General features: G+C 48.1%; 1 protein-coding gene across 8 annotated transcripts in view; it reads left to right on the top strand.

Annotated features, from left to right (window-relative positions):
- RAPGEF2 (Rap guanine nucleotide exchange factor 2) overlaps positions 1 to 26,189 on the top strand; it is a 201,489-nt gene that overhangs the window by 138,376 nt on the left and 36,924 nt on the right. For all 8 annotated transcript variants that reach the window (XM_085861240.1, XM_085861243.1, XM_085861238.1 and 5 more), the window contains 9 exons: positions 9,072 to 9,290; positions 11,294 to 11,398; positions 11,529 to 11,700; positions 12,846 to 12,982; positions 14,359 to 14,517; positions 15,364 to 15,516; positions 19,893 to 20,057; positions 22,332 to 22,439; positions 23,853 to 24,047. In XM_085861240.1, coding sequence (XP_085717366.1) covers positions 9,072 to 9,290; positions 11,294 to 11,398; positions 11,529 to 11,700; positions 12,846 to 12,982; positions 14,359 to 14,517; positions 15,364 to 15,516; positions 19,893 to 20,057; positions 22,332 to 22,439; positions 23,853 to 24,047 — 1,413 coding nt within the window. The remainder of the gene's footprint in view (positions 1 to 9,071; positions 9,291 to 11,293; positions 11,399 to 11,528; positions 11,701 to 12,845; positions 12,983 to 14,358; positions 14,518 to 15,363; positions 15,517 to 19,892; positions 20,058 to 22,331; positions 22,440 to 23,852; positions 24,048 to 26,189) is intronic.

The raw sequence follows: 26,189 nt of genomic DNA, 5'->3' as shown, positions 1-26,189 counted from the left end.
TAGTCACGGGTGGGCCTTTCGGCCTCACCACGATCGTGCCAATCGGCCCCCCGCGTGGGATAGGGTTGCTCGCCAAATTCGACCTACCTAAGTACCCACACGGAGGGTAGACCGGGCGATCGCACCTCGCCGCAGGTCGACTTCGGACACGGGCCACTTTAAGCGACCCGTTCCGTACTATCGGGATAACCGAGCGGTGTTATAGTCAACCTCGACGGTTCGATTAATTATTGGGCGTCTTTAGCCCACGACCAACCCTTTGCGTGAAGTTAGATGGAGATTCAATTTGAGAAAAGACGAAGCGAAACGGGAAAAACAGTTCAACATAAAGCACATTTATTCCGCGGCAAACGGAAAGCACACATATACAATTATACACCAAAAGCAAATGTAAAAGTGACGCGACAATTCTGCACAAAAAGCAAGTGTAAAAGTGACACGACAATTCTGCACAAAAAGCAAATGTAAAAGAGAAACACAATGCAGATCTACTACCGACTACCGAGCACACGGCAACACTTATACAGTTTTACTTCACAGACGGCGCCGACAACACATATACTCAAAGCAAAAGAAAAAGGGACCACCCTCAACGATGAGGGGGGGCAGACGGGCCTGGGGTCGAGACCGCGTCGAGCCTACCCGTCTGGTGATGAGCCGCAAAATGGCGGTGGCGCCCCGACTCCGCGGGCCTCGCTGGCACTGCCTGGTATGGGGTGGGAACGGGGCCCCCTTCTCACACTATCTCAGCGCGGGGGGGAAACAGGAGGGGGTTGTTGATGCTCGGGGGAATGAGGATATCTCGCTGGCTTGGGTCCCGCGACGAGTGTCTCCACCGTGACCTCGGTCGCGTTACCGGCCTCCCCTCTCCGCAGCTCCCCGACTCTGACACGAGCGCCCTCTCGACTGCCTTCGCCGCCGCCACCTCTCCAACTCTCCCACTCTCCACTCTTCTCAGCTCCGTCCAACTGCTGTCTCTGACTCTTCTCTTCTCAACTCTCCTAGACTGACTCAACTACTCCCTTTTCGGCGAGCGAACGCGGCCCTTTATAGCCCCCCGGGGCTTCGCTCCTTCACCTTCGACCCTTCACCTCTGGCTGGCTCCCGATTGGACAGAGGAAAAGTGGGCGTGAATGATTTTTGATCCGCGAATCTGCATATAGCGATTATACTCCGACGCACCTGGAGGCGGGGCCAAATCGCCCCACGCTCGCCGATAGGACGGAACAGAAGTGGGCGTGTATCGTTCTTGATCCGATTTCTTCGGAAAGGCTGGTGTTTTTGCACCCGCTGCTCGGTGCGCGCCCTGTACGAGTCCAGGATCGGTGTCCACAAGCGGCGCGGGAATGGCGGTGATGCGATGGTTGCGAGGGCGAGATGTGACGGCAAGGGTCGTGGCTGTGGTTGTGAAGCGGCGTTGCGGTTGGTGTTTGTTGTGTGATGGCTGTTGAGACGTGGTTGGTGGTGGTTGTGGTTGTAGTAATGGCGGCTGGTCCAAAATAAAGACAGTAAAAGAAAAACGGCTATCTAAAAGGGTCGCAGCCCGAATGGATGACATTTATTCCCTCTAAACAACGGGTTTGGGCCTAACTACACATATACTTACAGAGATATCTCACCTAAGGGACCTGAATGGTGGTTTGCGAATTTCGTCAACCACAACACTACCCCCTCCCCTTTTTACAGACTCATCCCGAGTTGTCAAATTTTCGTGTGCCATCATGTGTAGTTCTCCCCTAGTACATTTTACCTACGGATCCCTGAGTGCGACATTCATGGTATTCGTGTCCCCAAAATAAATAACCTGAGGGCTGAGTAACTACCTAAACAAACTCACTCACACGGACGACTTAAATAAAATTGCCGGCGCTAGGACAGACATGCCGGGGGCGCACTCATATGTACAGTACATCTTAACCTTAACTTACAAATTTTACACTAAACCATGGCCCAGGATCAATGAACTCTGCAAAAAGAAAGCAGTTAGCAGGGAGCCAGGCTGCTCGCATGCAGTCTCTGGCTCAAACAATGCAGGTGACAGGGAACGTGGCCGGCTGCTCACACGCAGTCCAAGGCCTTCCCTTTTGAACTGAGCGCAGTGAACCACAACGGTGCATGGGCTGCACAAACGCAGTCTCCGTGCCAGCTCAAGTGGCACACGCAATGAACACAATGAATGGATGGATGAATGGATGAATGGATGGACGCAAACACGGTGCACGGGCCGCCACTACAGGCCCGTGTTGTAGCTGCCAACAGGGCAGTTCTCGCAGCTTGCAAACTGTTGCTTTCTGATCCTGGCGCACATGGCAATGAACAGGGGGGGGGGGGGCAAAGCAAAAATTGAACAGGGCTGGTGAACAGGGGCAGTGGGCATGGCATGGCAAAGGTGATCAGGCAAACACAGCCTGCAGAACAAGGCCGCTGCAGGCAAACACAGCCGGCAGATGAACTGGCCGGCACAGGCCTTGCAGAAAACAGCTGCAGACGATCCGGCCGGTACAGGCCTTGCAGCACAGCAGCTGCACCGATCCAGCCGGCACAGGCCTTGCAGCAAAACAACAGCTGCCGATGAAGCTGGCCAGCCTTCGCCGTGCAGCAACGCAGCCAGCAGATGAAGCTGGCCAGCCTTTGCCGTTCAGTGGAGGTTGGTGGAGGGAGTGCGGTGGTGCTGGCCACTCGGAAGGTGGGCTCGGACCTACCCTACGGTCTCCCTCCCAACCTATTGCCTTTGCCTGTCACTGTCTCTACCCACTCCCTTAATTTGTCAAACCCCAATTTAGCCCCAACTTATTTTTTTATTTTTTTATGTTTACTTCCCCAGTACAAATCGTCCCCTAACCCCCTGTACTGTCCTTGTTCGGCTAACCTATCCTGTCACCTAGCCTACTCCCAACCCCTACGTTCCCTTCCCGGAGGGGAATAAGGGAGAGCTAACGTCCTGTGTCGAGGCCCAACGAAGCCTCAGGATGGCCTCCCCAGAGTTCAGTTATCTATAACACAAAGTGGGTCCAGCGGCCCACAACGACAGCGAGGGGATGGATGGTGCGGAGGGGTACACTTCCTAATCTACCCTAACCATTAACTGTTACACTACCCCGGGCTTTCAACAAGCGCCTCTCGCTTAAACTATTGGTTCTAACAACCCAGATTCCCATCGCCTGTGTTGGTGTCCTCACAATTTCGGGCCTCGCCCCCCAATTTTCTCTCCGTGCCCTCACACGGTCTCATGGCTGGGACACGTGGCTCCCTTTGGCAGGCACAACCCTCTGCCGATTCTCCAGCTATGGCACCCCCGGGCACTACACTGCCTCCGAGCCTACCAACTCCCTAAACACCGGGGAGTGCCCCCCATGGCACCTCCCCTGAAACGCACACGTGGCAGGCTGGCTTTCCAGGCCCCTTTCCGAGGGTCACCCGTGCCCACAACACTGCCCACGCGGCTAATGGCGCCCCGGGCCCCCGCACCAAGCAGGCGCACCCGTGCCCACTACGCTATCCAGGCCCCCCATGGGCCCTTGGCCTACCACAGCCGACTAGCCTGGTGCCCGGGGTACCCACTCAGCGATACTCACCTTTCGCAGCCACGCTCCCAGCCCGTCAACAGGGCTCCTGCACCCCTCCAAATGGGTTTCGAGCCTACATTCACACCAACAACAAAACGACCTCCATTTTTCAATTTAACTAACCCCCTAACTCACTCTACACTGACCCCCGGGTCCCTTGGGCGGGAGTCACTCCTCCCCCCAATCACTCCTCGCACCATGCATTCCCCATTCGCTCCACTCACACAGACCCGCTGGCCTCACTCACTCACCAAGCACATGCTTCCACTTCAATCACCAACTCTTCAACACACTCACCGCTGAACTCTGCCATCCTTCTAACTACCTCCCCTAACTAACTCGTGCTCCCACGTCGTCCCTTAAACTACAGCACGTTCCTTTTAACACTACGTAGCTAAACTACGTCAACTCTACACATTCACTGTCTTTCACTGTCTTCAAATGTCCCAAAAATTATTTACCCAACCTACATCTGGCTACAATCCCTCTAACTAATCCATTCCACGGGCCCCATGAGGACTTACCCCTGCCCCATGGAGCCGGTCTAACTAAGCTAACCCTTCCCCCTAACTAGTTTCCATCCTGTGCCCTGGTAAGGGGGTCTTCCACCCCTTGCCAGGGAATCCTGTGCACCCGAAAGTGAGGCTTGCTTTTTCCTTTTTTTTTTTTTTTTTCTACATGCGCAGCACCAGCGCGGAAACTCACAGCTTGCGCACTTTGCACCTGCCCGTGACGTCATGCAGCTGCACGTGTACCTCGTCCCTCCTTGGACGGTACCATCCGGCAGGGATACCCCTCCTGCCGGATTCCAACCCCACGTGCAGCCATGACGTCACCTTGCGCATAAAAAAACACAAGCCCCACGTCTCGAGGGGTTCCCCACGCGAACACATGTGCTCTGCCCGTTGGAGCGTAACACACACGCCCGCGTGGAGAACCCGTCCGGTCCAAATCCGAAATCCTGCCTAACTTTGTCCGTCCGCGGGATCGGCAAATCCACCGCGTGCGTTTCCGGACCGGGACTTCACTCTCGCAAGCGAGCACGTGGGGGTCTCGTGCGTTGCACAGCACGGACTTCGCGCTCGCTGCTGGGTGAACCCGGCACGGTCCCCGAAACAGCTACAGCCGCGACCCGGCTTTCTTTCCTCTGTCGCAGTCTCCGTCTCCATTCCACACACGCACTCCCGCGTGTTAGGACGCTAACACACCTCACCATTAAACTCACACCGGGAGACGCGGCTGCATGTACACACATGCCGACCAACATCTCCCTTACACATAGCGACCTTGCACACGCTGTCTCTCTCACACTCGGCCGCTCACTCACGCATGCCATTTCCCTTGCACACGTGGCTACACTCACTTGCGGCCTTCCACTCACTCGTGCCATTTCCCTCACACAAACCATACCACTCACACACGCGGGGGCACTCGCCCGCGGTGCCTCACTCATATTGGCCGTTTCACTCACACACACGGCGACACACACACGGTGCCTCATCCACACACGGCATGCTGGGAAGCACGTCCTTTGGCACACTTGCCACTGCACCACTCACACACGCGGGGGCACTCGCCCGCGGTGTCTCACTCACACACCGTGCCTCACTCATACACGCGGGGGCACTCGCCCGCGGTGTCTCATCCATACTGGCCGTTTCACTCACACACACGGCCTCTTCCACTTGCGGTGCCCCTTTTACACACGGCGTGCTGGGAAGCACGTACTCCGGCACAGTCGCCACCACACCACTCACACACGGGGTCTTTGTCACACACGGGGACACACTCACACCTTGCACCACACACACCGGGACAACCACACTGGGGATTCGTGCCCCCACAAGGGTCTCCGGGGCCTCTATACCCCCCAAGCTCTCCGTGCTCCTGTCCACAGCACTCCTCCCCTCGACCTCGCAAAGCACGACCGAACTCACCTGGTCGTGACCCGCTTCAAGGGGGCATACTCCCTCCCCTCGTTCCTGGAGGAGGCCATCCCGCTGCTCGCACTGGGTCTCCACCCAGTCCACCAGCTCACCCCCATTATCCTCCACTACCTCCGTGTGTGTGTGTGCGTCACTGACCCCGTCTTCATCGTGTAGTCTTCCCTCTATCGTTCCCATCTCCCGTGTCTCTGCCAACTCAGTCACCTCTTCACCCTTTACCTCCCTTGTCTCAACTATTATTTCCGTCTCTTCCCTTGTTATCTCCCTCGTGCACGTCTCCGTCACCCCAATTAGTTTTTCCCTCTCGGTTACCGTCACTTTTTCCGTCACGACCCTCGCCCAACACGTCCCCCGAATTATTTTTTCCTTACCCGCCTCCACCGCGGGCCCGACAGCCGTTGCACTCCCTCCCAGCTCGTTCGCTCCCACACGTGGCGTCGCCATTTTGAGCTCCCCGGTTACTGCCTTCATGCCCGCCTGCAGGCTTCGGCCCATGTTCCGCGTCTCACCCCGCAGCTCTTTCATTCCTTCCTTCATTCCTTGCTCATTTGTTTCCATATTCGTTTTCATGCGTTTTATTTCGTTTGTGAATGTATCCATCTTCGTTTTCACTTCGTTCATATTTGTATCCATTTTTGCCAGCATGGCGAATAGCTGGGCCATGTCGGGTGCGCTTGGGTGAGCCGATTCGGCCAGGATCGGGAGGTTTTGGCGGAGGAGGGGTGGGGAGGTGTCATACACCGCGGCCGCCGCCGCACCTATTTCGGGCTCTGGGTTCAGTTGGACGAGTTCGTGTTCCTGCACAACCAACATTTCCTGCTCGGGGTTTTCATCCTGGACCATGAATTCTACACATTCTACATCCATTTCTAATACCCCCAGCTCCCGCTCGCCTTGAGACGCCATCTTATTTCTCGTAAAGGGTTAATTTAAATCGCTCGTAATTTGGAGGGAATCGGGGTCGCTTCTCTCACCCCTGGACCGATTCCCGTGAATTTAGCTGGAGACAGGAGAGCCCGTTTTCCCGTTCTCCGATACCAGTGCCGCGAGGAGGGCGATGAGTTTATATCGCACGACCTGACACCAGTGTTGCGGATTCGCGCCCGCCGGCGTGCGAACGGCCACGGAACTCGAATCGCGGCACGTCGCCCACCGGACGGACAATCCCGTCGTGACCCTCTCGGACTAACGCCGGGAACTAGTCACGGCTGGGCCTTTCGGCCTCACCACGATCGTGCCAATCGGCCCCCCGCGTGGGATAGGGTTGATCGCCAAATTCGACCTACCTAAGTACCCACACGGAGGGTAGACCGGGCGATCGCACCTCGCCGCAGTTCGACTTCGGACACGGGCCACTTTAAGCGACCCGTTCCGTACTATCGGGATAACCGAGCGGTGTTATAGTCAACCTCGACGGTTCGATTAATTATTGGGCGTCTTTAGCCCACGACCAACCCTTTACGTGAAGTAAGATGGAGATTCAATTCGAGAAAAGACGAAGCGAAACGGGAAAAACAGTTCAACATAAAGCACATTTATTCCGCGGCAAACGGAAAGCACACATATACAATTATACACCAAAAGCAAATGTAAAAGTGACGCGACAATTCTGCACAAAAAGCAAATGTAAAAGAGAAACACAATGCAGATCTACTACCGACTACCGAGCACACGGCAACACTTATACAGTTTTACTTCACAGATGGCGCCGACAACACATATACTCAAAGCAAAAGAAAAAGGGACCACCCTCAACGATGAGGGGGGCAGACGGGCCTGGGGTCGAGACCGCGTCGAGCCTACCCGTCTGGTGATGAGCCGCAAAATGGCGGTGGCGCCCCGACTCCGCGGGCCTCGCTGGCACTGCCTGGTATGGGGTGGGAACGGGGCCCCCTTCTCACACTATCTCAGCGCGGGGGGAAACAGGAGGGGGTTGTTGATGCTCGGGGGAATGAGGATATCTCGCTGGCTCGGGTCCCGCGACGAGCGTCTCCACCGCGACCTCGGTCGCGTTTCCGGCCTCCCCTCTCCGCAGCTCCCCGACTCTGACACGAGCGCCCTCTCGACTGCCTTCGCCGCCGCCACCTCTCCAACTCTCCCACTCTCCACTCTTCTCAGCTCCGTCCAACTGCTTTCTCTGACTTTTCTCTTCTCAACTCTCCTTGACTGACTCAACTACTCCCTTTTCGGCGAGCGAACGCGGCCCTTTATAGCCCCCCGGGGCTTCGCTCCTTCACCTTCGACCCTTCACCTCTGGCTGGCTCCCCATTGGACAGAGGAAAAGTGGGCGTGAATGATTTTTGATCCGCGAATCTGCATATAGCGATTATACTCCGACGCACCTGGAGGCGGGGCCAAATCGCCCCACGCTCGCCGATAGGACGGAACAGAAGTGGGCGTGTATCGTTCTTGATCCGATTTCTTCGGAAAGGCTGGTGTTTTTGCACCCGCTGCTCGGTGCGCGCCCTGTACGAGTCCAGGATCGGTGTCCACAAGCGGCGCGGGAATGGCGGTGATGCGATGGTTGCGAGGGCGAGATGTGACGGCAAGGGTCGTGGCTGTGGTTGTGAAGCGGCGTTGTGGTTGGTGGTTGTTGTGTGATGGCTGTTGAGACGTGGTTGGTGGTGGTTGTGGTGTTAGTAATGGCGGCTGGTCCAAAATAAAGACAGTAAAAGAAAAACGGCTATCTAAAAGGGTCGCAGCCCGAATGAATGACATTCATTCCCTCTAAACAACGGGTTTGGGCCTAACTACACATATACTTACAGAGATATCTCACCTAAGGGACCTGAATGGTGGTTTGCTAATTTCGTCAACCACAACAAAATATATATATATATATATATATATATATATATATATATATATATATATATATATATATATATATATATATATATATATATATATATGGACAAGATGGATAGAGAAGGAAACTTGAAGGAAGGAAAACTAGAAAGAAGGAGAAGGAGATTTGGAAGGAGGAGGGATTGGGATGGAGTGGGTCGGGGGGTAATGAGGGTCGAGAAGATTATGGTTTTGGATTGGGGACGCTCTGAAATGGTGGTGAACAGCTGTCTTGAATATCTGGATGGAAGAATAAGATTGGAAAGAATGTGGAAGTTTGTTCCACAGGTGGGGAAAAAAAAGAAGAACGAATGAGTGGAGGTGAACAGTGATCCTGGATTTAGATAGTATCATCAGTGGGGGTTGATGGTGGACCGTGTATGCCCATTGACGTAAATGAGAGATAGCAGAGGGTCGAGGAGGTTTACCTTGAGGATCACCAGTTTCCAAAGGAAGAGCCCGGAGTACGAGTTCCATTCAGGACAATGCTGTGCGTTTGCGTGGAAGAAAATTAAATATTTATGCCGTGCTGTGAATCCACCATGTCGAAAGAGTATAACTTTGATTCGGTGTTGCATGATGATTTATTTTCTCTATTAATAAAGTCTTGTGTTTTCTGGTCCAGGGGTAATGTGGCATGTCGTGTTAAGCGTATTCAGTTTGTTATTTTAAGGGTTAACTGGAGCATCACATGACATTCTGGCCCCTGCAGGTGGATTACGCAGAGGACGGTGAAGATACGTTGAATTGGCCCATTTCCCTGCGCCAATCCCGTCGCAGGTTTCGTATGATAACCCCTCACGGTGAGCGACATACCATCATCGATGACATTGGAGACGGACCCAGTCCAACACCGGGTCTCGGCTCCATCACCAACTCAAGCCTTCCATCGCCATTACCAACCCCTCTGCCTTCCTCGCTGCAATCATTGGTCAGAGTTGCTGAGATGACAAAATGTTCGCTTTGGTGTCATTGTACTCTCAATGCATGTCATTCATTCGGCACTTACCAAAATGATATTTTTAGGGCAGAGGCGAGCGAGGATTGCCACAAGCAATAGTGCTTTCTACATTTTGGAACTTGTGAAACCCAGCAAACTCCGAGTGTGCGTAAATCGGGACGTGAGCTCTTGTCAAAGTCGAGGATTAAGAAAACACACATTGACAATATCGGGCAGGACGTTATACTTGTATCATCAAGCTTGGAAAAACCTCACGGCAGTCCCTCGGCTCAACGTTAAACTGGTCGTCCCATCTGCCGGCATTAGTCGGTGGACGTTAAAAATCCCACGGTGTAGTTCACGAAGAGTAGGCCAGCTATCACCGGTACCATGGAACAAATTACAAATGCCTGCCCCAACTACTGCTGCAAAGGGCAATGGCAAACCACCCAGTATAACCCTTGCCAAGAAACAGCTTCAGCAGCACCAACGCTCTGTAACAGAGTATAGTACATCAGAATGAAAATGACATTGCTGAAACGGTAAACTGGGCAACGCTGGGAAATAAGCCCCCTGACCAGAGGACCAAGCCGGTGCACTGAATGTGAATGGCGTTTTAAATTTCTGGAGGTAAGGTTTGATATTTTGCCATACTTTATTTTTAAACGTTCTCTTGAACGTTAAATGATATTGTGGACATGTATCTTCGCTTTCTGCATTAGAAGTTGAATAACCTGTTATGTTGTACAACTGCACATCCTCACTCCCTTTGCCTTTTCAGAATCATAAGCATGCCTTGAAACCACCCCCCCCTCTCCCTGAACCCCCTTCTCTAAGTTCAACTCATTACCTCTGCCCTGGTAAAATGATAATCAAAACGTCTACCCGTTCAGCTTTCTGTTCGACCATTTACATTAAGCTATCCTTGTCAACTTTTCTTTTTCTGTCTGCTTCTGCATCGTTATATGATGCCACTGTTCTTGCGCATGAAGCACATAGAGTTAAATGACAAAGACTGGAACGGCACTCGGCAGAGCGCATACGTCCACCAGGTTGTTCACGTTTTTGTATCCCACTGATAGGCTGGATCTGCATCCGGACCTGAACCAAAATCGAATCAGCTTGGTCTTGTCACCGACCCGACTCATCCACCAATATTTGTCATAATCCGTCCACAACATTTTGAAATATCATTCCATACAGTACTGTATGTCGTTTTTGGCCCCGTCTTTTAATGGTGAAGAATCACCTGAAAGATGAAAAAAATTCTCGTGTCCGAATGAAGATCCCGATCTTCATCAAAATCAAATTAATTCGTCCTTGTCGCACACCCAACCTGTCCATCAAAGTTTCGTCCAAATCCATGCATAACTGTTTAAGACATCCTGCTCACAGACAGAAACACAAACAAACGGGTGAATACCTAACCCCCTTCCACCTTCGGTGCCAGAGGTAATAAGGAATTCCCTGACTGTCACGTCTAGCCCCCCCTGACCCTCCTGAATTTAAAAATAGAGTACATTTATTTCGACCGATCTTTTTCTTTGCCTTTTCCCTGGTGTGTTAGAACTTGCCATTTTTATAATAATACAAGACTCGATTCCCAAGGTCAACAGCACTGTCATGTCTGTTTTACTTTGGGCATTTGTCGTGAAACCTTGAAACTCAACTGGTGTGTCATGTTTGCAATTTAAATTTTTAATTGCTTGGTGAGTGGCATAATGCCAGAAAAGTATTCTTTCTTTCTTATAGAAGAATTGTATCATTGATCATTTGAGTCCAAGCTTTAGGACTGTATTCAAATTTTCACATCCAAACATTTGCTTTGCTGGAAGAACCCTTGATGACACGTGACATAAAAGCTGAGTTGCAACCGTCATGATAATGTTCAGATGGAGTAATGTTCACAAGTGATCCTCCTCTGTGACCGGCTATCTTACAGTCTTGTGATGCCTTTGTGAGCCTCTGTGATCTGTATGTCTTGTCCTGCACAGCTGCCGGAAGAGTTGAGCAAGCTGCACCTCGGGGAGGGTCGTCACCGTACGGCGGGCAGCTTAGCCAGTGAGACGGAGAGTAGCAGCCTTTCGGACATATTCCAGGTACACCTCGCGACCAACTTTGTGCCCTCCGTGTTTTCAATTTTCATGCCTATTGAACTATTCAATATGAGAAAAGCTCAGTGGATGGATAGATAATGAGAATCATGATGTGTTGTGTTTGTATGTGCAGGCAGGAAGTGAGGCAAGTGACATGGACCTGTCAGGCCTGACGGAGACCGTGGTGGACTCTGACGAAGACGACGAGGAAGATGGAGAACAAACATCGGTGTCGCTGTCTAGCCGAGACCTCATACGGGATTGTATGGAGAAGGACCCCGTTGACCGTACAGATGATGACATCGGTGAGGGCCGTTGTGAAGTAAAATTGCTTTGACTCGCTCAAAAAAATGTACCGTATGTTTTTCAGGTTTTGTTCTTTGAACCATACAGATATTTTGATCGTGTTTTTGTAAATTTGGGGCAACACCTGAATCATCATTTGTGCGACCAAATCCGCCCTCAAATTCACACAACTTAATCAGTTGCGACAGCTTTGTCCATATCCGAGCAAGTCGTCGTGCAACAAGGTTCCTGCATTTGGCACTGTGCGTGCAACCAGGATTGCAACGACCAATCGTGGTTTTCAAACGTGCGTCTGATAAAATGCATCACGACTATTCGCTCAACATATCGCTTTGAATTGGAGCTTGTCATTATTGGAAGCAACTCGTTGCGTAACTGCTCGCAACCGGTTGCAAAAATATCCACATGTAAACGATTCAGTTGCATGCAACTGAGTTGCGCAACTCATTGAGAGGTGTCATTGACCTGGCTCATTGGAGTATTTTTTGCGTATAACATCACAGTAATAGCTGAATATAGTGTATGGTGATTGTCTTGTTGATGGAACATCTTGAAAAGTTGAAAAGAGTGAAAGTGTTGACAATTAGTGGCCTTGAGGTTGTTGTTTTGTTCTATAGACTCATTGAGCAAAACGATTGAGAGAACAGCCACATAACAGGCTGCCATCGTGTGAAATAGGGCTGACAGGATGGCCGAGAGGTACACACACTCGCCTATACGCTGTCTAGCCTGGATTTGAGTCCTGACCCAGCTATAAACTGTCATTCTGGTGTTTCACAGGTAGGGTGATTCATAAATGTGTGTGCCGTCCCCTGGATGGACGTTAAACGGGCGTCCCATCTGCCAGCATTCGTTAGTGAATATGAAGAGTAGGCGAGCTGTCACTGGTACCCTGGCCCAAATTCCAAATTCCTGCTCTAACCAGCAGAGGGCACTGCATTAGCAGCACAGCCACCCCCTCAGCCAATGATGCTACCCCGCAGCCTTGTGCTGCACATGAAAGAAGAAGATCATGAAAAAGGGGAACAGGCATCAAAAGCACAATACAATTCCAGTGAGGAGTTGAGTGGCAGTTGGACAACTCATGTATTTTTGTTTAATATCATCCTTCATCCTCTTCGACCAATTTCTCCTGCCCAAACAGAGCAGCTCCTGGATTTCATGCAACAGTTCCCGGCATTCGCCAACATGACGATGTCGGTACGCCGCGAGTTGTGCTCCGTTATGGTCTTCGCCGTCGTGGACCAAGCTGGCACAACGGTGCTTCGAAATGAGGAAGAGGTGAGCTGTGTTCAAGTCCACTATGCCTTTTGTTTACAGATCAATGTTTAATCTCCAATTATTATACATTGAACAATCATCTGAGTTTTTAGAATTATTATTTAAATAATTTTTTTTTTTTTAATAATTCTAATCTATCTGGAAAATGTAAGGTCAAAGGAAATCTTAACTGAGATGGTGACAATTGTGGGACAATGTTGTGTCACACACTACAATTAAACAAGTAGTAAAATTACTGACACAGTCTTCGTTGTGTTGCGCAGAGTTTAAGGGACTGTGTCTCGTCACAACAAAGAGGTGCTGACCCAAAATTTGTCGATGTAATAATATTGCTCACCAAGAGTCTGACGTCAGACTTGTCTCGAGATGTATTTCGGAGCAATGTGTCTTTGGATTGTTGCTGTCTGCTCCTTATTCTTCACTGAAGGAAAGATTATGCAGAAAGCAGTTTGAATCAGATGATGAAACCGATGAAAAAGTTGGGTGTTTAAGGCCTTTGCACGCCTGCGTATAATAGTGCCTCACTCAGAATTTGATCCTCGTGCGCAGGTTTTTTTTGAGACAGGGTTTTGCAATCACTTGCGTCTGTCTGTCTGTCCAGGCCATGACTTTTTATTTTACCATTTCACCTTTTCTCATCAAATTTTCAACAAACCTTTTATTATGAGCACATGGAGAATACAAGTGAATATGAATTACATTTTTTATATATATATATATATATTTTTTTTTGAGCTGTTGTTTTCGTGACGTTTAAAGTGTACAAAGCGGACTGAACAGGCTTTGCATTTTTGAGATGCTTTCTAGTTTCCTTTGTATCTGATCGACAATGACTCCACCAATTTGGAATTTTTTATCCTATTGGTCTCTTTGTTGACTTGCTTTTGTGAATGACATGTACCTTATCATTTGAAATGATGATGACAATAATAATAATTAGTAATAAACATGAGTTCCCTGACACGGAACTTCAATGCAGCGGAAGGCCTGACGGCACCTGAAGGCCTGCACCATGTTGCCAACCTATGGTTGTTTGTCTGCGCTCTATCCTGTTAAAATGCTGAGCTTCAAGCAAGGGTGCAGCACGTACCATTTTCTGAGTCTTTGGTATGACTAGGCCATGGTTCGAACCACCGACCTCCCAGACTCGGAGCGGATGCTCGAACCATTATGTCACCGAGCCTGGTTCCGAGGGTTATTTCATCTCATCACCGTGTGATCCCTTCAGAAAGAATGCATACCAATGTGTACTCGCAATAAAGCATTTAGTAGCACGTGCAGTGGTCTTAATCCAACGCTGCCCTTCCTTATGATGCAACATGCCCAGTGCTGGCACAAAAGAACGAGGCGTTGAAGGAAACTTGTGTCTCTATCAGCTGGACTCGTGGTGTGTGATCGTGAATGGTGCGGTGGAGATCATTGAGAGAGGCGGACAGATTAAAGCATTGGGCATGGGCAACGGCTTCGGTGTGACGCCATCCCTTACCAAGCAGTACATGATTGGAGACATGCAAACCAAAGTGGATGATTGCCAGGTGAGTGTTTTCTCGAGTTTGAGTAAAAGTTTGCATTAAACGTTGCCGGAACTCAAAATTGGCAAGCCGACTGTAGGGTTGCATGAATTTGCCAAAATGTACATTTGAAGTGAGAACACCAAAGCTTTTGTCGTGCGTACTCTGTCACACACCATGTCCAGCTTTGTGCCCAATTTACACAGCTTTTGAACCTTGCATCTCTTGGTTGCTTTGGATATTCTTGTGAAAATGAGCCCCCAAGCATCCCGATCTGAACATTTGCCCTGATTTGGCATGCGCATCACTCAGCCCTGGAATATTTATTTCAATTATATCGTTAACTTTGGGTCGGATTTCTCCAAGTATGAGTTCGGAGGTTTATGATCATGAACTTATTATTCGGATTCCATCGCAAAGATGCTCTTTAGAATTGAGTTCCGCTTGTTGTACTTCTCATGTATGATGTCCATGAGATCCTCACATCATCGACATCCAATTTTGGTACAAAATTGTCATTGACATGTTAAAAGTGCCCAATGCCATTCGGCGTGCAAGAGCATTCTCTTACGTGAAGCCGACCGATGCCGATGCTCAAGTAAACCTCCGTGTTGTTTTGGCCTTCCTGCCGAATCGAGCATTTCTACAATGCCATCGTTAAAACTTTGACACCACATTCATATCTGTTTCTATTACTGGTGTATATTTTGATTGTTTGAATTGGAGGAAGTGTTGTGCAGTAGTTTCAATAACTTTTGATACTGTCGTCATTTGATTTTGACAGCAATGCAATGTACCTCGCAGTAATTGCTTTTAGCGCATGAACGGCAATTAGGAATGAAAATTCTAACTGTGTGCGTGTGTGTTCAGTTTGTGTGCGTCACCCAGCAGGACTACTGCCGTATTCTTAACAAGGTAGAGCGCAATATGCAGCGTGTTGAGGAGGAAGGGGAGGTCGTGCTCGTCAAGGAACACCGTGAGCTGGACCGTACCGGCACGCGGAAGGGCCACATTGTCATCAAGGCATGTTGCTTTTCCACAATTATTTGTTTTCTACAGTCACGAAGGCTAATGTGAAGCTGCTCGTGCGTAACACTGTGACACGGTGTACAAACGTCGAGTATTGGGGTCGAACCTTTGTAGACTTTAATCGCATCCGTTTTAAAATGTATGTGGAGGTCACGAGTGTGTAAACATTCGTGTTGTGAAGTTATTTCCGGGTACCACCAAAAACATTTAACTTCTTATGATGTCTGGAGTCCCATCGGTTCGTTCTTAAATTTTAATATCTATCTATATTCAATAGCGAGTCAGTTTATTACTTACTAAATTGAAGATTAGCAAGTATATTGGTTGGTCTGGTCTGTTATTCGTCCCCTCCCAGTTTTACCAGAGGGGACTATAGGTTTGCTCTCCATCCGACCGTCTGTCCATCCCCACCTGTTAGGGGATGTTTTCAGACTTTTTTCCCCATACCCTCTGACATATTCAACTGAAACTTGGTACACGACTTTATTATGATATGTTGCAGAGCAAGTTCGAGTTTCAGGGCGTTTCGTCAAGTTTTCGTAGAGTTATGCCCTTTTTGGATTGGTATAACATTGGTAAGGGACATGTATTGCAAAGCGATTCTCGGTCTTCTTCTCTCTGTTTGTCTGTGTGTTTTTTCTGTCTGCTTTTCAATCGTGTACAGGTCGCATTTTTACTCAGATCTTCACGAAACGTAACCACCTGGTGGAGGTCATCACAAGCTAGAAGCCTATTGTCTTTAAGGTCAATATGTCAAAAGGTCAAGGTCACAAATCGGCAATCCTCATCAGATTCACTTGATCTCTGTATACATCTATATATAAAAACGAAAAACACGGTCCATCTGGAGGCTCCACAGGCCCGTGCTGCGCTATGACGTCTTGGTTTGATTTGCAATCACTGCGTGGGTCCGCGCGACCTTATGATGTTCTTGGTTGACTGGTTTTGTAATGATGGTTTTGTCGTGTTGAGTGTGATGTCGAGTGTGATATTGAATATTGCAAAGCATGTACATGGATGCGGGAGGGGGGAGGGGGGAAGGAGGGGGAGGGGGAAGGGAAAGGGAAAGGAGAGGGAGAGAAGGGAGAGAGAGAGAGAGAGAGAAGAAAGTTGGGGGAAAAAACCTCCAAACACCAAACAGAGGATTTGAATGGAGAATAATTACAAGGGGGGTTGAATCTTTGAATCATCAACAACCCTTCATTTCCATCATTGTTCCTGATATTCTGCCTTTTACTTCAATATATATTTTTCAATATCATCTACACTGATCATTTGTTGTGGTTCTCTCAACGTTTTGTGTGAAAACAAATAATGGAGTCCAGGCATCTGAGCAACTGGACTGAGCTACCTTGAAATGAACTTTCCATGTGCCGGGCAGAGTGCTGTGCTTTTTTTTCCTCTTTTTCTTTTTTTTGAATACCTTGTCGAGGCTCGTGTGAGAACTAACACAACACACAGCAAGGGGGAATGAGACAAGAGGGACGGGAGTGAGAAAGACAAAACAGTGGGGATCAGAGACATTAGGAGATCTGTGGAAGGGAGAGGGATGGGACGGGGAACATGGGGAATACAAGATGGACATTACAGGGACTTTTAGGAAGAAAAGCAGGGAATTTGAAGGAGGTGGGCTTGGGTGGATTATTGGGGGTAGAAAAGATGGAGGATTTGGATGGGGGATGATAAGAGGTGGTGGTGAACAGCTGTTTTGAAATCCTGGAGGGAAGAATGGGAATGAATAGAGTGAGGGAGTTTATTCCAAAGGCGGGAAAAAAGAGGAATGAAAGAGTGAAGGTGAGCAGTGATTCGTGATTTTGGTAGTTTTACCAGAAGGGGGTTGTTGGAGGACCTTGAGCGCCCTGCAGAAATGTGGTGGGGACAAATCGCAGAGAGAGCAGGGGGGCGAGGCTGGAGAGGAGACGGTAGAAGACAGAAAGACCTCCGACCAACCTCCGGTGATTGAGTGAGAGGCCCAAAGACTCAGCCTCATTGCGGGAGATGCCAATGATCCGAAATGCCTTGGTGAAGCGTTTCCACAGCGTGAAGCCGAGAATGGTGGGAGGCAGGAGCACCAGCCCAGAGGGGAGAGCAGTACTCCATCAGGCTGTGGACAAAAGCTTTGTAAGTGGCCAGGAGCTCAGGTGGGCCGACGAAGGACTTTGCACAACAGAGGATTCCCAGTCAGCGACTGGCTTTGGAGGCGAGGTTTGAAATGTGGCTTTCCCAGGAAAGGTCATGGCAGATAGTGAGACCCAGAAGCTTGAAAGAAAGGACTTCTTCCAGAGGATTGTTGAGAAAATGGATTGGGGGGGGGGGGGTTCTAAACAGTCCTTTCGGAGAGACATAGTGAGAGTGTGAGATTTGTCCCGGATTGAAAGACATGTTCCACGTGTTGGACCAGTTTGTGATTTTACCCAGGTCTGCAGTGAGCGAAGAAGCTGCTGCTTGCCGGTCTGAGGGATGACCGATGGTACGACAGAGGGTGGAGTCATCAGCGAAGAGATATAGAGGATTTTCCAGAGAGTCGGAGAGATCATTGATGAAAACCAGAAAAAGAACAGGGCCCAGAACGCTACCTTGAGGATCTCCAGCCTAGACAGGAAGAGGGGATGAAAGAACTCAATTTAGGGCCACACGTTGACTGCGACAGGAGAGGAAGTCTGCGAGCCATGAATGGAGATGGCCTTGAATACCATGGGAAGAGAGTTTGGTGAGTAGGACTGGGTGCCAGACCGTGTCAAAAGCACGTGATATGTCCAGGGATACGGCTCGGATTTCCTGTCTGGCATTGAGGACCTCCATCCATTGTTGGGAGAGCAGAAGCAGCGTATCCAAGGTAGAGTGACCTGGTCTGAAACCAAATTGATGATCGGAAATGAAGCCATTGGAGAAGAGGAAGGATTTAATATCTGAAGCGATGATGGATTCCATAACCTTGCTGATGATTTGTTAGGGTTAGGGTTAGGGTTAGGCTGATTGGTCTGTAGTTGCAGGGATCTGTTTTTGCACCTTTTTTATGCAGGGCAGGAATGTTAGCTAATTTCCAAGCAGATGGCAGATGACCTTGAGCAAATGAGAAGGTGAATAGAACAGAGAGGGGGGTGAGCAAGAGCAGAAGAGCAGGTTGTTAGGACATGTGAGCTGATGCCGTCTGGACCGGTTGCAGAATCTGAGTCGAGGTTTGACAGCAAGCTCTCCACCTTGTCAGGAGAAAAGGACACAGAGTCCAGGGACAGTTGGATGCAACTGGGTAAAGTGGGTAGAGAAAGTGATGGGTTTTGGACACAAGATTTAGCTGCAAACACCGAGTTTAGGCATTCAGCCTTTTCACGTGCGGTATCAGCAATGCGGCCGTTTGAGGTAAGGGAGGGGATGGAGGGGGAACATACACCAGAAACAGATTTGATTAGACACCACCAGGATTTTGAGGAGGGAGAGAGGTTTGAGAGTTCAGACTTGAGATGAGAAAATGTTGTTTTCTGGCTCTCCTGAGGGTAGATACACACTTGTTCCGAGCTTTATTGGAGGAACTGAGATTGCCTTCAGTTGGGTTTGCTTTCCATGAGGCAAAGGCAAGTTGTTTCAGGACAACTGCCTCGCCACAAGCTTCAGTGAACCAAGGGCGGGAGGAAGGGTAGGACAACTGAAGATGAGAGGGGATAAATCTGTGCATGAGGGAGAGCAAGTTTCTCTGAAAGAATTCCCAGGATGAGTTGATGTTGGAGAAAGTAGCGATAGGAGACCAGTCTATAAGTTTGATGGCTGCTCGGAGACCCTGCCAGTCGGCTTGAGTGAAATGCCAGACTTTTATATGCATCCTTTCACACTGCAAACCTGGTTTTCAATTTGAATCTCATACTTTCATTGTCAAGTTGACACGTCATTTCGAATCGCATGCTACAATTCCTTTTTCGACTTTGGTTCCTCATCCATTGAGCTTATGTGACCCATACGAGGCATGTGCAAACCTCGGTTTGGATCGGATCACTCGTGGCATAAACTGATGGTAATTCTGCATTTTGAAGCTCAAGTAGCTTTACATGGCTTGGTCAAACATTCCATTTTCAGATGTTAAACCTCAATGTTAGACTTCGAAGTCAAATAGTCCATAATAGCGCTGCATCGGCCATCTTAGCACGTTTCTTACGATGCCGTGTCGCCTCATTTCCGCGCCTCACTTGGTCATATATCTCGCGATGTCTTGCACGGGCTTTCAGCACAACAGAAGGCTAAACTAAATCGACGTCAAATGCGTTGATTAATTTAATGTAATAAAATTTGCTCAATCGTGTATTAATTGAACAATCGCAAGTGTAAGTTGAAACGTTAGCTTATATGATCGTACTAACAAACTTCAATTGTGTTACCAGGGAACCCCAGAACGCTTGATCAACCACCTTGTGGAGGAACACTCGGTGGTTGATCCCACATATGTGGAGGACTTTTTGCTCACCTGGCGGACATTCCTGCCGAACGGCTTGCCCGTTGGACGCAAACTGCTCACGTGGTTTCACGACACCAGCCTTCGCGACAAGGTGTGAGGGGAGGAATCCTCACTGGGCCTTCTTTCTCTGATTTTTGGTCACCTGAATATTGCATCATATTGTCACGATGAGCTAGAATTGTACCGAATGGCAGTTGTATTGGTGTAGGGTAGGCAGTTTCCTCCTACAAGGCGGTTGGACTCGAGATTAGAGCCATTACTTGTTTTTCAATAGAATAAAAAGCCCTGTTTTTACTTTCTTCCATTTTTGAGTTTTCATTTATTTTCTATCTATAATAATAAATGTCTGTCAGTCAGTCAGTTTGTGTGTGTCTTCTATAACTCCAAAACCTAACCATAATTTTTTTTTCTACTTTCCTTACTCATATCATCGAATGCCTTTTCATCATCCCTACGAATCGATATGTACATTGCAATGCTTATAAATGCCCGTTCGTGGCTTTATTTCATTTCCGCACGTGCCATAACCTCTCAAATATGTTGATCTCAGCTGAATTTCAAAATCGTAATCGACTTCATCGGTAGTTCCGATGGGTTCATTCATCTGATTCAGACATTGCTTGACATTCCGGACATCTCCGGGTCCATGGTGTTCATATGACCGATTGGCGATCACTAATCGCTTGCCAAGCCTGCCGTTCTTTATCAACCGTTTCGTTGGAGTGCTTAAGCTGCTTGGCAAGCACCATCCAAGCTGCTTGTGTGTTTGTTTCCAAACCATGGCCATACACGGCAAAAGTATTTGCGCTGTCACTGAATATATCGATCGACTTGAACAAAGTTCAGGCCCGACCCGCCTGTGTTTGGCACCGCACTGTTGTGCGGTGCCTCGGGCGGTGGCTCGGTCGCTGAAAATGTGCAATTTTATTCCGACGTTTTCCCCTATTTATACAATCTTGTTTTATTATCCCACCCATTACTTCAACATCGATACATATAAAAACGAGAAGAGCATTCTTCGACTGACGTTGCGATGTTGCCAGATATACCTCTGTTCCTCTTCCACTCTGTCCACCCCTTCTCCACACAAGACCCACTACCAAATGCAAGTCCAGAACCCCCTCCCCTCACGCTTACCTCCTCCCAAATCTCCTCTCCCTCCCCACTCTCCCCCTTCTCTTTCCCCCATCCTCCTCGCTTCCCCCTCCCAGAGTGTATAGCGACATTTGTTGAGGCATCGCTCTCTCTGCCCCCACTTCCTTCCTCTTCCCCCTTTCTAGCTCCCTCTCTCCCCACCCCTCCTTGCTCCCCCTCCTCACTCCCCTTCCCTCCTCACTCCCCCTCCATCCTCGCTCCCCCCCTTTTCCTTTTCCTCTTCCTCCTCTCTCATATATGCACTGCTCTGTTGGTGAAAATTAAAATGTACTGGCACATTGTATTACTGTGCTTTGAAATGTCCGATGTAATGATTGATGGTGAGGGTGAGAGGGGTGGTAGTGAGATGGGGGTTAGAAGTGATGGCTCATTCACGCTTTTAAATTTTCACTGTAGAAAAGCAACCGAGGCTTTCTCGAAGACACGACCTGAAAACCAGACTCTGTGGCGTTATGGTTCGAGCTCTGAGTCTGGGAGGTTAGCGGTTCAAATCCCACCCTGACCAAGTCGTACCAAAGACTTTAAAATGTTATTGCAAAAGGAATTTGATGTGAGAGTACGTGCTGCTTACTTGCTTGATGCACAGCATTTCAAAAGGATAGAGTACGGACAAACAACCATCGGTCGGCAACTATTGCGCAGGATTAATGATCCTAATCACCTCGTCGGAGGTTGAAGTTCCTTGAAGGAGAACTGTTATTATTACAAACCAAACACCGTGTAATAATCTGTGCACCACACGTTGAGAGTAGTTCAAAAATGGAGAGTGATGTGGAGCAAGGAAGTCACAATGAATGAGTGGTTGGTTTTAGCTTGTCGGTGGGGGTGTGCGGGAGTGCTGCGATACAGGTGTAATGGGCATATCGTGGTGTTTCCTTGTATGCTTGTGGAGTGAGATTATCTGCGATCAGCCAGAGAGAGTTCGCCGTCTTTTTTTTTTGAACTTTTTTGTACCAAAATTCCACCGCAGAGCATCGGGGGCTCATTGATGAAGTTAAATATTGTTCAGCAAAAAGATTAATTTAATTGCTCCAATATTTTGAAATATAATTAATAAAAATGCTTTTTCAAGTCAAATTTTTATTCTCCACTAGCTCAAGAACCGATTAAGAAAAAAGAACAAACATTTATTTTGTGCATGGAATGATATCTTTGTTTTTAAATAAAAAATTGGGATGTTTCTGGAACTTACTTGAGTGCTTCCTGGCAGGTGACGCGGGTCGTTTTGCTGTGGGTCTGCAACCATTTCAGTGACTTTGAGTCAGACCCGAAGCTCATGTGCCTTTTGGAGAACTTTGAGACTTGCCTCGGACGTGAGGTAAACTACCTCTCCCCCGCCCCTTACAATAATGATTGAAATCACGGAATGAAAGCGTGGCTGATTTCATCGCCAGAGGTGCATACCGAGCGATTAAAAGTTGTGCGCACACCTGTAAATGAGCCTCCATCTCCCACGTCATGGTGTACATTACTGGCATCACTTTATAAAATGCCACCCGTTACAATCTCGGAGGTTGGAGATATTGACGAGATGTGTGCTCTGTTATTGTTATTCGAAGTACGCGGTACATCGAACACCTATTTGGCTTTGAATAACGTCCATCCGAGGGACGGCACGCACATTAACGCCTTGCCCTTCATGAGAAACACCAGGATGAGAGTTTACAGCTGGGTCTGGATTTTGAATCCACGGTAGATAGCTCGGAGGTGAGGTATTTACTATAACGCAGGATACACTCAGGATGAACTTGGTCCGTATTTTGTGCAAGATATAATGCAAGACGAGCTGCGGGTTCAAATTGAACGTGCAGTACCAATAATGATGAACTCGGCGTGTGTTTCAACCGTTAAAACGAAGAAAACTTGAAGGCGTTTACCGATGCTCTTCGATCTTCCTTTTCTTTTGTAGGCAGCACAAGGTTACGGGGTAGCATCACCGGCTGAGAGCATGGCTGTGCTGCTGATGCAGTGCCCTCTGTAGGTTGGGACAGGAATTTGTAATTTGTTCATGGTGCCGTGCCGGCGATGGCTCGCCTATTCTTCCTGAAGGACACCGTGAGGTCTTTAACGTTCACCAGATAATTCCGACAGACGGGGTTCTTCGATGAATAAGTTTGAAGTTCGGCCTCTGGATTGTGTCCGTAGGTTGTCCTGTCGTAAGTGTCCTTCCCCCACTCACAAATCACATGCACTTATTCACATGTGAATGTCCTCGGCGGTGAGAGCTTGGCTTGCGCTTTGACCCTTCCACCTTGTTTTCGAAGGTGAATTTTGTCAAGAATCGAACCAATTGCATTTAAGCATTGAAGTACTGTATTCGTATTCTGTATGCAGAATGGAAATCAATATACAAAGGGTCAACAGTCTCTAAGGCAGCTACACATAAGTAGTCATCGCAAGATCCTGTACGACCTCGAACAAGGAAATGAGGCCATTTGGTCCACCATTGCCGTGGTGCACTCTCGGGTTAATTTTTGCTCCAGCTTTATCCATCAATCTTCTTGATGGTTTAGTGAAATGTAAGGAACCCGACTTCGATCGGGTGACTCAGCTTGTGGAGCATATGGTGACAGCTCTAGAGTATGTCTGTCGCATTGTATTGTATGCATTGCATTATGGCAATTACTTCGCTCTTGATTTGCATGCCTTTCGGTACACCAACCTAACTTGATTTGTTGTTGCATCCCTATTATTAATATTCTGACTCCCTTCTCCGTAACTCTGTCCACAGAAAATGATCGGACACTTGCAGCTTCTCAACATTGCTTGCTCGACCAAGGCTCGTCTTCGGAATGTCACACTCTTGCGCTCGTCACGTGAATCGCCCCTCGAGTTTGAGCTTGCAGGGGGACTTGACGCAATATACGTATCAAAGCTAAAGCCGGGCAGTAAGGCCGACGAGTGTGGCTTACAACGAGGGGATCAGGTAACATCACTGCGCTGGGCAAAACTTTGATTAAACAACTTCAATGTTGCTCTTTCTCATTAATAATTTTGTTAATATTGCATCAGAGCATTATTATTATTATTATTATTATTATTATTATTATTACATATTTTTTGTCATTACTTCTGCCACCGAAGGTGGATGGAAGTTGTATTTTCACCCCTGTCTGTTTGTCTTTTTGTCTGTTTACCTGCATGTGAGCACGATATCTCAAAAAGTTATGGACGAATTCGGACAAAACTTCATGATATGCATTTCTCAGGCCATATTTACACAACGTTGCTTAGACCACTTGTGTTTTATGAAACACTAATCCGGCTTCACCTCGGTTTACTCTACGAGATGAACAAACTCTGTTTGAGTGAGCAGACTATGTGCGAGCTGCTTTTTAAAGGAACACGACACTCCAAAGCCAAGCTGTAGATTCAAGATGCCATCAAAGTATTTGTGACCGCAAAACAGAAAAATCCAATTTTCGATTAAAAAAGAACCTTAAGAATTTTAGATTCTGGGGAGAGTAACCTCTTCCACACCTCACTATACACATTAGTCATAATAACAAGACCACAGCGTTTTACAACACACAAATATGAATAACTCGTTATCTGGGAACGTGGGAGTGTGGTGTGCCCATGTTTACATGCTCGGAACCGAGCACCATGCCAACACAAACCTGGAAATCCCTGATTTTAACGGGAACATGGTGTTGAGTACCGAGGTTTTGATGGACCCTGTTTAGTGGTGGCAGCTGATTCGCTGATACTATAATATGCTGTGCATGGTGTGCTGTAGTGGGACAGCCCTCACTCACTTCTCTTGTTTAGCTTATGGTAACTCTCACTTTAGTTAATGGAGGCTTGCCTTTGCAATGGAGCACCCAGCAGGTAATCATGCAATGCTCGTACTTACCACATCACCTCCAGGGAAGAATAGAGACACTCAATACTGAGTCACATCTTCTGGCTCACGAAATACTCCAGCATATCTGCTACTCACTCTAAAACTCACCAAGTGCGTGAACAATCAACAATAAACGTTCATCAAAGGTTCAGCATCTTAGACAATGCTCCTTTGTGAAGTTCTTGTATGGAATCTGCTCTGGTCTGAAAATCTGTTTCATGGGACCGACGTTAATCCTCATTATCCTGACGCTTTTTGAAAAAAACAGGAGGATATTGTCATCGGCTCTGTCTGTCTGTCTGTCTGTCTGTCTGTGTCTGGCACGCTATCTCCTAAACGGTTCTGCTGAAATTCACCAAACTTGGTAGTTCTGATAACCACATGGCAAGAAGGTGCAAGGGCAGTCTAATTTTGGACCCACCCCGGTGCGGTCTGAGGGTTAAATACCGTAAAATGCAATTACAGGCACATTAAAAAAATTAATTTTTTCGTGAAACTTTGTTTATGCAATCAACATTGGGAGACGCATGAAATATTTAACGATTTTTTTTGCATTGCACCCCCAGCTCAAAATGGAAAAACAAAAAAATTAACTCAAAATTTGATATTGGGTCAATCCTGGTGGAGATTTTTTGCCATCTGTCGACTTTGCTTGAGATGGGGAGTGTGTGGATTTGCGATGGCTCACCATCAACTCCAGTTTGTTTTGCGTTTCATCTGTGCAAATTGTTATGCCTCCGCCGCTGGAGGCATCATGTTTTCGGGTTTTCCATCCATCCGTCCGTGATAGGTTTTCGTTGCTGCGATAACTTAAGAACAGCTGATGGGATCCAAGTCAAACTTGTTACAAGTATGTATGATGATGCAAAGATGAACTGATTAGATTTTGGGGTCAAGAGGTCAGAGGTCATGTTGGGTAAAAATTCTGTTACCGCATTAACTTGTGAACCAGTGATGGGATTTTGACCAATCTTTGAATAAGTATATATTATGATGTAAAGATGAACTGATTAGATTTTGGCATCAAGAGGTCAGAGGTCATGTCAGGTCAAAATGTGATACTTCAGAACAGCTGAAGTGGTTTCAATCAAACTTGGTCCAAGTATTATAATTAAGTTTCTTCGGCGACACAGCTTTGTAGGCTTCTGCCGATGAGGCGTGAGCTTAGCAGAGCTGCAGCCCCCTACATCTTCGTAGGATTGTGCTGTAGCCAATACCGGG

This window comes from Eptatretus burgeri, chromosome 17, assembly GCF_056783735.1.
Source record: "Eptatretus burgeri isolate ZD-2024b chromosome 17, Ebu_testis_v1, whole genome shotgun sequence".
Classification (NCBI taxonomy): Eukaryota; Metazoa; Chordata; class Myxini; order Myxiniformes; family Myxinidae; genus Eptatretus; species Eptatretus burgeri.
The sequence above is the reverse complement of the archived record's forward strand: the minus strand, read 5'-3'. Positions and strand labels throughout refer to the sequence as shown.